This window comes from Rhincodon typus, chromosome 22, assembly GCF_021869965.1.
Source record: "Rhincodon typus isolate 14 chromosome 22, sRhiTyp1.1, whole genome shotgun sequence".
NCBI classification, from domain to species: Eukaryota; Metazoa; Chordata; class Chondrichthyes; order Orectolobiformes; family Rhincodontidae; genus Rhincodon; species Rhincodon typus.
In genome coordinates this window covers 3,093,650-3,105,724 of record NC_063353.1, presented here as the reverse complement: position 1 = coordinate 3,105,724, position 12,075 = coordinate 3,093,650, and the positions used below count along the sequence as shown (strand labels likewise).

At 40.7% G+C, this 12,075-nt stretch overlaps 1 protein-coding gene across 5 annotated transcripts in view; it reads left to right on the top strand.

Moving 5' to 3' along the window:
- Positions 1-12,075, top strand: part of vezt (vezatin, adherens junctions transmembrane protein) — a 70,463-nt gene that overhangs the window by 10,811 nt on the left and 47,577 nt on the right. For all 5 annotated transcript variants that reach the window (XM_020527301.2, XM_048610203.1, XM_048610204.1 and 2 more), the window contains exon 2: positions 10,561-10,692. In XM_020527301.2, coding sequence (XP_020382890.1) covers positions 10,561-10,692 — 132 coding nt within the window. The remainder of the gene's footprint in view (positions 1-10,560; positions 10,693-12,075) is intronic.

The following is a 12,075-nucleotide window of genomic DNA, read 5'->3' as shown; positions in this document are numbered from 1 at the left end:
GTGCAGTTTCATCAATGCCATGTATAACTGAAGCATAACCTTCCTACTTTTGTATTCAGTTCCCTTTGTGACACAGGATAACGTTCTACTAGCCTTTCTAATTACTTATTGTACCTACATATTAACCTTTTGTGATTAATGCATGAGGACACCTCTGAATCTCTGATTTTTGCAATTTCATATCATTTAGAAAACGTTTTTGGTATTCTTCCTGGCAAAATGGGCAGTTTCACGTTTTTCTACTTTATAGCCCATTTTCCACATCTTTGTTGATTCACCTAACCTATCGATATCTACCTTTCTGTACCCTCCTGTCCTTTTCACAACTTTCCTACCTATCTTTGTGTCATCAGCAGATTTGGTAACCATATCTTTCATTCCTTCATCTAAATCATTTATATAAAATATAAACAATTGATCAGCACCAATCCCCTGTGGACTTGATGCATCTTTCCAATTTGAAATAACCCAATTATGCCTACTTTCTGCTTCCTGTTAGTCAGCCAAACCATGCCAATATGCTCACCACTGCACCATAAGCTTTTATTTTCCACAATAATCTTTGACGTGGCACCTCATCAAATGCCTTCTGGAAACCAAGTACAGTACACTCACCGATTCCCCTTTATCCCCAGCATGTTACATTCTCAAAAAGATTGGTCAAATATGATTTTCCTTTGACAACATAGGTTGATTGTACCTGCTGACTTTAAACTTATCCAAGTACTTGCTATAACCATTTCAAAAGCAGCTTTTAACATTTACCATGTGGCAGGTATTAAGCCAACTGGCCTGTAGTTTTCTGATTTCTTTCTCTGTCCCTTTTTGAATAAAGGAGTTACAATCACTATCTTCCAGTCTATCCTCCAATCAAGGGAGTTTTGGAAAATTGAAACCAATGCATAACTATCTCATTAGGCACTTTTATTTAAGACTGTAGGATGAATTCCATCAGAACCCAGGTATTTGTCTGTTACAGCTCCAGCAATTTACTCATTACCACTTATCTGGTGATTGATTTTCCTGACTTCCTCCCTCTCTTTTATTACCTGATTTATAGCTGCTTCTGGAATGTTATTTATATTCTCTGCAGTCAATGTGGATTCAAAATACCTGTTCAATTCACCTGTCATTTCCTTATTTTGTACTATTAATTTTCAAGTCACACTCTCTATAGGACCCAACACTTGCATTGTTAACCCTTCTTTAAAAATATTTGTAGAAATTCTTACTTTGCTGTAATATATTTCGGGTTAGCTTTCACATATACTCTAACTTTTCCCTTTTATTAATGTTTTGGTAATTCTTTGCTTTTTTAATATTGTGTCCAATTTTCTGACTTGACAATAAAATGCTTTTCCTATTAGTTTGATATTATCTTTATAAAATATCTAATTAACCATGAATGGTGGGTTCCTCTTCCGGAATTTTCTTACTCGTTGGAATATGGTTTTTCTGTGTTACTATGGTCATTATTACAATGATGTGGAGGTGCCGGTGTTGGACTGGGGTGGACAGGGTCAAAAGTCACACGATACCAGCTTATAGTCCTGATGAAGGGTCTAGGCCCGAAACGTCGACTCTCCTACTCCTCTAATGCTGCCTGACCTGCTGTATTCCTCCAGCTCCACACTGAATCAACTCTGACTCCAGCATCTACAGTTCTTACTATCTCTAGGTTATAGTCCAACAGGTTTATTTGTTCTCCTGACGAAGGGGCAGTGCTTCAAAAGCTTATGATTTCAAATAAACGAAGGTTGAAGTTACCCGTGATTATTTCAGTTGTTGCACGTATGACTGGCTGTCATTTCGGCTTTATAGTCTGGTTTCAAGGCTGTCATTAAGAGTTAAGTAGCCTCTTCATACCAAAGACCATAGAGGGTGGGAGTTATATTGGCAAGGCATTGCTTATCTCTGAGAAGTGTCTTGGATGCCAAAAATTTTTGCCATCCTTCAACACTTAAGTTCATGAGTGCAGCCAAGACTTAGCACTTTGAGTAGGTCGCTGAGTGGAAAGTTAATGTGAACACCTTACCTTTCCCTCTGATCTTGTTCCACTGTTGCGTCCACCTTATGTCAGTGATGGTTCATAAGTGGCAGCAAAGGTTCATTCTACTTAGAGTTTAATGAGGGAGCGGACATTTACTCAAAGGTGGGTGATGGCCAATGCTCAACTGCCATCCAAACTTGATCTAATAGGGCAGACATGTATACTCCCATCGCTGCAGACCAGATCTGCAGTACTGATTATGGTCAATCCCTGGTGTGCAAGGATGCCAGTCCCCAGACACTGGTCTCACCAAGGACCATAGTGACCATGAACACCCCCGAATTGAGATGGACTGATGTCCTTGATTAAGTGTGGCAGTACGCCCCAGACTGACCCTAGTCCCCCTTATCTCCACTAGACACTGCTCCCCTTCTGGCTTTCAGATATGGTCATTTAGTTGAGGCATGTGCAACGTGTTTGCTGTGTACCCTGCTAACATACATTGCAGTGTGGATATGATGTAGTGTGGTCTATACAGCAGCATAACCACACTTGACTGTTCAGTGCTTGCAATCATGACAAGGTGCCTACCTTTCTGTTTGTGCTAAAAGGCAAGGCAAACAACAGGTGTTCTGGACATCCAAGCAAACACAAAGTGAGTGAAAGCTAAGAAAATAAATTAAAAGCCATAAAATGAGACTTGTGAAGGTGCATGAGTGGGGTGTGTGTCCCTGCAAGCAGTTGATCTGGCAGGAGCATTGTAGTATTGGGGAGCATCGGGGCGGCATGGTGGCTCAGTGGTTAGCACTGCTGCCTCACAGCGCCAGGGACCTGGGTTCAATTCCACCCTTGGGCGGCTGTCTGTGTGGAGTTTACACATTCTCCCAGTGTTTGCGTGGGTTTCCTTCGGGTGCTCCGGTTTCCTCCCACAGTCCAAAGATGTGCAGGTTAGGTGAATTGGCCACGCTAAATTGCCCGTAGTGTCCAGGGACTCCTAGATTGGGTGGGTTAAAGGGGGATAGGTCTGGATGGGATGCTCTGAGAGTCAGTGTGGACTCGTTGGTCCGAAGGGCCTGTTTCCACATTGTAGAGATTCTGCAAACCTGTTGGAGTGTAACCTGGTATCGTGTGACTTTTGATATTATTACAGTGATAGCTCTTGATTGGTGTTTAGATTCTTATTGTAACCTTTAAAGTTCATATGTGTGTCTAAGCTGAAAGAAAAATCAAGAACAACGTTGGGAAAGTCAATCTACCAGTTTTCTTGCTTTCTGCTGTCAAGTGTGCTGAAGATTCCTGTTGTTTAGTAACCTTCCAGGGCATCATTCTACTGAGGGCCTCTAACAGCTCTTTGAAATTCAATATCTTTGTAATTGCTTTCGCTGCTGTACTGCAGAGTTTGAATTTGAACTTGTTTGTAAACCTTTGTTGGCAAATTCTGTATGCTTCTTCTACTCTCGGAATTTAAAACACTGGAAGGAAAGCTGCAACAGATATCCTCCAATCCCAAACTGTGAGATAGACATTTGAAACTAGAAAAGCAGTTTACAGGAATTTTTCAACACTGGCCACATCAAAGGATTAAAACTAGAGACCTGTCACAATTAGTTTGTTTGTACAGTAAACATGGTACTTTGTAGAATAGGCTAGGCTTCTACTTGTTTCAATTTTGTAGTAACAGCTGTGTGGCGACTGACAAAACTGTTTAAATAATAATGCAATCACATTTGAAGTACTGATATCTTGACCAACGTGCCCATCAACAACGTAATATTTCATGTCATTCTGTGCAAGTAGCAACAAAATGCATTCTATTTCACCTTTCTAATATAATAAAATAGGAACACAGAACTTGAGAGCAAGAGGATGCCATTCAGCCCATCAAAAATACAGCACTATAGTAGGATCATGGATGGTCTGCTTGTGGCCTAAATTCCATTTTCTTTTCTGCTCTTCATAATCCTCAACTCACCTGTCTATTAAAAATCTATCTGACTAAATCTTGAATAAATTCAATGACCCAACCTACACTGTGTTTTCTGGGGAAGAGAATTCCAGAGACTAAGGACCCTCAGAGAAAAACATTATCCTCTTTTCCCGCTTAAAAGTGAGATTCCTTATTATTAAACTGGACCCCAAGTTCAAGTCACTCATACAAGGGGAAAGTTCTTCTTGGAAACTACCCTGTCAAGTACCCTCAGGGCCTTTTGTGTTTCACTAAGATCACTTTTCATTCTTCTGAACTCCAATTGGTTCAAATGAGCCAATGAGCTGGGTGACCCAATGTGAACTGTTTCTATTATATTTATATCTTTTTCAAATAAGGAGAGCAGAATTGTACCTTGTACTCCAGACATGGTCTAAACTAGGCCCTGTGCAGCTGCAGTAAAATTTCCTTACTTTTGTATTCCACTTCTCTTTCAATAGATGTCAATATTCCATTTGCCTTCCTGATTACTTGACATGCCCCCAAAGCTGATGTTTTGGGATTCATGTACCAGATCCCTGTCTATTTCCAAGTTCTGCAATCTCTCTCTATTTACATAAGATACTGCTTTTCTGTTGTGAACAAATTCACATTCCCGGCCACCTACCTCCCACCCAATACACTCCATCTGCCAAATGTTTGCTAACTCACAGCCCATTTGTAATCACTTTGCGTTCTCCTCACCTCAGCTTGACAACAAACTACTTAACTATGTTGGAGTCATTGGCAAAATTAGCTGTCTTACATTCAGTCCTTGCATCTAAACAATTGATATAGATTGTAAATGGTTAAGGCCTTAGCACAGATTCCTCTTGTACTTCACGAGTTACAGCTCACCAATATGAAAAGGACCCATTTCTCTATTTTTTGCTTCTTGTCTTTTGAATCTTTCATCCATTTTTATATGGTACTCCACCGCTTGTTTTAAAATCCTCCCTCCCTTTCACTTCTTGTTTTTAAGTGTCTTTGAGAAATTTTATAAGTTTTATACAGTGATGACAGATGCAAAACATCTGTTCAACACTTAACTGGATACTCCATTTTTTGAAGTTGAGGAAGCAAATGGAGGTTATAGTTCAGGGGAGGAGTGCCAAATGTCCAATGTGGAAATGATGTAGTATAGCTATACTATCTGATGCGCAATACCTCAAAATTCTCCACACCCAGTCCTCTTTGTAATTTCTGGTACATTAACTCATCCTATGCTCCTCAATGCCTCCACAGTCTTTGACATGGTTGATCACACTATCCACCTCCAGTGCTTTGAGAGCCACAAAATCCCCAGTAAATAGCTCATCTTCCTGTCACTGCATCATTTGTATCTGGAGCCATTGATTCATGGTCCCTTCCTTTTCCTCGTTTATTTACTGGTCCTTGCTGACGTTACCTGAAGACATAAGGTCAGTTATCCCAGGTGCACTGTTGACACCTGACTCTAGCTCTGCACTAACTCATTCAGCCCCTTCACAACCTTTGTGTTATCACAGAACTAATCCAACATCCAGTCTTAAATAAGTTGTAATTTTTTTCCATTAGAACTTTTTTTAGCAACCATCTTGCCGTCCCATCACCTCATCCTATCATTGGCATACAGCTGTGTTTCTCCACCTTCAAGAGCTGACCACTCTAATATCTCTTCCTGTAGCGTCTATTTTCAAATGATTATATTTTTACAAAGTTCCTTAAGATTTTATATTTCGATGCGTGTACAAGTGTAGTGGTGCTGTTGTACATGGACTCAGTTTATACAAATAGGTAAACAAAACGAGTTCTCTGCTTTAAAATGCTGTTCCTCAATGTACAATTTAAAACATCTGCAGTTTGCGGCATAAACCTCTGACATTAGCTTACATTTTTGTTATGGTATGATCTGGCACGAACAAATTTCAGAATCATGAAATTTGTTGACATAGCTGAACCTATAATTTTCTACCTTGGTATGTATTGGTAATCGTAGATGAAAACTGAGAGTGAGAGAGTGCTTTATTACCGGAATTTAGGCAGTTCAGAGCAATTCAACTTGTCTTAATCATTCATATTGATGAACACTTTTATATCCTCATGACCAGCTTCCACTCTGGTGCATTCAAGCTGATTAAATCTTACTCATGGACCAGCCATATAACTACTGTTGTTACAAGACCAGGTCAGAAGCTGGAAATTCTGTGGCAAATGACTCATTCCCTGACTCAAAGCCTGTCCACCATCTACAAGGCATAAGTCAGGAGTGTGATTGAAAGCAATCTGCTTGACTGGATAAGCACAAATCCAAGAACAATCAAGAAGCTTGATATCACCCAAAACACAGCAGTCATTTGTTTGTCAACCCAGCCACCACTTTAAATGCTTCATTCATTTAACTACTGGTGCCTGGTGGCAACAGTATGTAGCATCATGGGGTGGGATTTGTTGAAGAGAGGAGAAGATGGGGAGGAGAATATTGAGGAGGGGGGAAATGAGAAAGAGTCATTGAAGACAAGGGAGATTAGGAACAGGTCTAGGAAACTGGGAGATGGAAGGGAGTTTTTGAAGCAAGGGGAGGATGAATAGGGTGGGCTAGTTGAAGGTGAAGAGGATGATTGAAGGGGGAGAGTTGGGGAGGGGTTTGTGAAGGAAGGGGAATATGGTGAGGGGTTTGTTGAAAGGAGGGAGTTTGGCTGGGAGTTATTGAAGCAGTGGGGAGCTGGGAAGAAGATTTTCAAGCAGGAGAGATGGGAAAATGAGTTTCAAAGTGAGAAGATGTGGAATGGTTTATTGTAGAGAGGGGGAGGGGGATTTTGAAGAGCTGGAGAGATAGGGAGGGGATCTTTGACAGGGAGGAATGGAAAAATGTTGACAAAGGGGAGACAAGGAGGGGTTTGTTGACGAGGAGTGAGATGGAAAGGTGGTTGTTGGTGAGGGTGGAGACAGGGGGTATGGGTGAAGGGAACAGGAGATCAGAATTTGGTAGAATGGGGGATGGATTGGTGGATTGAGGGGATGATGAGGCGTTGCTGGTGAAAGGTGAAAAGTGGGGTGGTTGGCAGAGGGAGGGGGAAGGTGGATAGGTCGGCAGAGATATGGGGGAATGGGGGTGTTGATGAAGACACTGGTGGATGGAAGAGGAGATGGCGGAGATTTGGTAAAGGGATGCAGAGAAGGGGTGTACACTCAATTTCTTTCACCCTGTATGTTACATCTAAAGATGTTTCACCCCCACCATCAGCAACTCTTGCAGCACCCCTAAAACTTATCCCTGGTGTCACACGTAGTCTAAAGAATGAAAATGTAGTCACACCAAAAGGAAGTTTAGGCAGCGCTGGTCCAGAAGGACAAGGGTCCCGATACAAGGGAACACTACATCCTGCACATTCGCCTCCAAACCACACACCATCCTGACTTGGAACTATATTGCTGTTTCTTCACTATCACTGGGTATTGTCTCTTTAGCAGCACTGTGGAAGGCATTATCTTCTCAAGGGCAGTTAGGAAAGGATAAAAATGCCAGTGATGCTCACAGTCCATGAAATAATTTTTTGAAAAAAACCATTGGACTGACCATTTAATCTGAAGGATAGTCACTCCAGGAAGTATAACCTAACCTTTGCACCTCAACACTCCAATGTATAGTGCAAAGTCAAGTTGCACCAGCAATATCTTTGACACCATTCCCAACTTCAGCTTGAAATGAAGTACTCAAGTGCCCATTAACACAAATAGCCTAATGATTATATTGTTGTACCTGCACTTCAGAGTTTGAGAGTGCAGCACACCAAACTGAGAAAGTTAAATAATTAAATCTGGTCACTTATGAAGTGGCAATTGATAAAATAATTGTGACAAGCTGAAGTTCTTATGAATAACTGACTTGTGAAATATTGACTTGTCTTTCTTTCCCTAAATCCTGCCTGCCCTGCTCCGCCAAATATTTTCATCATTTACTGTTTATATTTCAGATTTTCAGCAACTGCAGTATTTCCCGTTTGACTAAAAGTTGTTGGGTTATTGTAAAATTCATTTCCCCAAGGAAGGAAACTGCTCCTTCTCTCTCTTTTTCCATCACTTATTGGCCATCTGTCCAGTCATGGCTCAGCTGGTAACACTGTCACTGAGTCAATTTTCATTCCAGAGATTTGAGCATACATTGGCACTAGTTTAGTATTAAGAAAGTAATGTGTTGTTGCAAATGCCTTCTTCAGCTGAGATTTTAAACTGAGGCCTGGTTTATTCAGTCAAATAGGCATAAGATATCTCATGGCACTACTTTGATGAAGAGCAGGGCAATTTTTCTGTCTCTTGCCAATCCTTATACCTCAATCATCATCATGAAAGAGATTATCTGGGAGCTTGCATGGTGCCAATTGGCTGCTCCCAAGATCCAAAGTCTTTCTTTTAGGCCAATTAAGGATGGAAATTGTATGTGGATTTTTTTTTTGCCAATGATATCCACTTCCTAAAGCTTAATTTGAAAAAACTACATTTCTATATCTGTCTCAAATTTACTTTTTTGATCTGAACTTGATTGACAGTTAAGAGTCAAATTAAATATTTGATTTAAGATTTGAATATTCAGGGATGAACTATTGGTGATGCCAGCAAGGAAGGAGTTTAATCCAATCTGTCTGGATTGTGTTCAGACCTAGTGTCCAGAGAGGAGAAAAAAAACCCTCTTGAGAAAGATAACAGTCTTCAGAATAATAACTTCAGTAGCTGCTGAAATATAGGTTAGTGCAATATTCTGATCTAGATTTTACTGAATGTATGAAAATTAAGACGAGTGAAAGGTGGTAGTGTGGACGTTCCCTTCCTGAAATCTCAAATTCATCCCTCAGCAACCTGGAATCTGGGACTATATAATAACTTTAAGGTTCTTCCGTATTTGTGGAATTTCACATGGCAAACTGTGTCTGAAAAAGGGTCATTGAACCTGAAACTTTAACTCTGCTTTCGCTCCACAAATGCTGCCAAACCTGCTGAGTTTTTCCATCAGTTTGTTTTTCTTTCTGATTTCCAGCATCCACAGGTCTTTGGTCTTTTTCAGCTGTGTTCACCTAGTCTGTCAAAGGAGATGCCACCAAATCTAATATTTCGTGATAGCTTATTTTTGACATGTTCTGTAAATTAATTACAAACTGGGAGACATTTAAATTTAACACACATCTCAAATTTAATACCCAGTGTTTCTGGACAAAACTACTGAAGATGCTTGCACTTTAAATTGCCACCATAAACTGCACACATAAATGGACCAGTTCCATCCTCCTTCCTGACTGCTCAGTCAAGCTAATGGCACACGATCCTGAGCTGAACTGTGAAGTCATAACTAGTTCATCAGTAACATTGTTGTACACTTTAATCTCAGCAAAGTGGCCCATCTATGACAACTATTGTCTCTGTCCAATGTTGATTGACATTTTCTATGCTCTCCTCGGCTGTTTCCTACACAAAATTAAACTGGACCAGATCTCCTGTGCTTGTATTCCATCCATCATCTAATTGCTCCTGCATTTTCTGATCAACACTGGGTCACTTTATTTCAATGTACCAGCTTTATGGTCCTCATTTTCAAATTCCCATCTCATCCTTACACCTCTCTCCCACACCCTCAGCTTACATCTTGTATTTCTGTGATTCTGTTATGTTCTTCACCCCTATGTCTCTCTCACTCACAGCAATGGCACAGGCTGCAGCCAGTGCTGCTCTGCTGTAGTGAATTTTTTCTTTCCCTTGCTATCTTGCTCCCACATTATGCTGTTTTCAAAAGCTTGCTGAAAACCTAAATTTTTGGCCAAGTTTTGAAGAATCTCCTTATATTCCCTAACGCATTTTGGTAATTTTTTAATATTCATTTGGCATCGCTGACTAGGCTAGTATTTTTATTGCCTTTTCCTAATCAGCCATGAACAGGTGGTGGTGAGCTGCGTTCTTAAACTGCTGCAGTTCATGGGGGGCAGTTTCACCCACAGTACGTGGGTGGCTCAGTGGTTAGCACCGCTGCCTCACAGTGCCAGGGACCCAGGTTAAATTCCAGCCTTGGGCGACTGTCTGTGTGGAGTTTCCACGTTCTCCCCATGTCTGTGTGGGTTTTCTCCGGGTGTTCTGGTTTCCTCCCACAGTCCAAAGATGTGCAGGTTAGGTGCATTGGCCATGCTAAATTACCCATAGTGTCCAGGGATGTGTAGGTTAGGTGGATTAGCCATGGGAAATGCAGGATTACAGGGATAAGGTAGGATGGGTGGGATGCTCTTCAGAGAGGCGGTGTTGACTTGTTGGGCCAAATGGCCTGTTTCCACACTGTAGGGATTCAAATCTATTCTATTCTCCTGTTTGAACTGAGTTCCCGGATTTTGAACCAGTGACAGGTGAAGCAAAGGTGATATATTTCCAAATTAGGATGATGTGTGCCTTGAAGGGTGACTTGAGGTTACAGTGTTCCCATGAATCTGGAGTACTGTAAAATATATGTAAAATATAGAATCAGAAGTTTTCTCAAGTAACAACAATGGAAGTCTCTTGTCAGCTTGAAAAGCTAATTTGAAGCATGATCTGCTTTTGCATTGCTTTCCTAAAATGCTTCTTATTTTATTTCCCTTTTATCTGTCAGAACTCTCCTTTGTACCAGTACTTGCAGGATGTGGGACACACTGACTTTGAAATCTGTCCAACATCATCATGGGCAGAAGAGCACTCATCAAAAGAGGAACCAAATGAATTGGACATCTCTGCCCCACCAACAGTGAGTGCTTAAAACCTTGATAGTAGGGAAACATTATGGGAACTGACTGTCTCCCTACATTAAAGACACAGCTTCCTTTCAGTTATTATCTGCCGAATAGCTATGTATTTTGCCTTTTGCATACAACCAGAAATTTCTCTAGGAATTTTGTGTAGCATATCTTAATTTGTTGAAAATTTTCTTGAGCCACGTTTAAAATAACCTGTTTAAGCAGCAATAGCTTACATTTACATAGGGGTTCTAATGTAAGAAACTGTTCCAAGGTCCTTCACCTAAGCAATATCAAGAAACATTTTGTGCCAAACCAATATAAGGTAACATTAGAAGAGTTTAGAAAAGAAGCTTAGTCAGAGTTGTAGATTTTAAGGAATATCTTCAAAGAACAGAGGGGGAGAGATTTGGGGATAGAATTCCCTTGAAAATTTCATGGAATGTTGGGAAAGGTTACAGAATTGGAGAGGGAGGAGACCATGCAAAAATTTGAATGCGGGAAATGAGAATATCAAAACTGAGGCATTGCTGGACTAGGAGTCAAGACCAGTCAGTGAACACAGGTAATGGGTGTGAGTGAGATAAATAGATTTCTTCACTGATTTATTTCGCATTGTGAAAGGTGAGATTCTTTTCAGTTTTCAAATAGTGTATGTTGACTCCATCATAAAGCAAACGTTTCTTCTTGCTCAGTAGTTTGAAGTGGAGTAAAAATAGCATGTAATCGCTGAAATCATTTCAATGTAATTTAAGAAATAGTTTACTTATCTTAAATAGTGAAATCTTCCCAGCCCTGAATGACATGGACAATGATGATTCAGGTGGGAAAATATGGCAAGATCAGAAAAATGTGATTTCTGACATCCGGAAAAATAATCTCTTTTTTTTACCATGCAAGATTTTAGTGGCTACGTGAGAATCTTGCAAGTGAATAAAAGGGACCTTTTTACATGCGTTTACATCTCATTATTATCTATTCTCACCTCATTTAAATGCAATTTGCTTCTCTCCCACTCAGCAGAGAAAAACTAGATCGCAACATTGCCTGACATGAAATCCTAAGCAGGTACCAGGCAGCTACAGCTCGCTTGCATCTTCTCTGGGTATCCATTTTGGCTAGCATTCCCCAACATTGCACAGTCCATGGACAGTGATGGCCTGCACCTCTCGACAACAGCAGGTGTTGTCAGACATGCACTAGCCTCATCATGTCTTGACACATCTCCAACTCACTTAGAATACAGAGATAGTAGGAACTGCAAATGCTGGAGAATCTGAGATGACAAGGTGTAGAGCTGGATGAACACAGCAGGCCAAGCAGCATCGTAGGAGCAGGAAGGCTGATGTTTCGGGCCTAGACCCTTCATCATTTTCTGATGAAGGGTCTAGGCC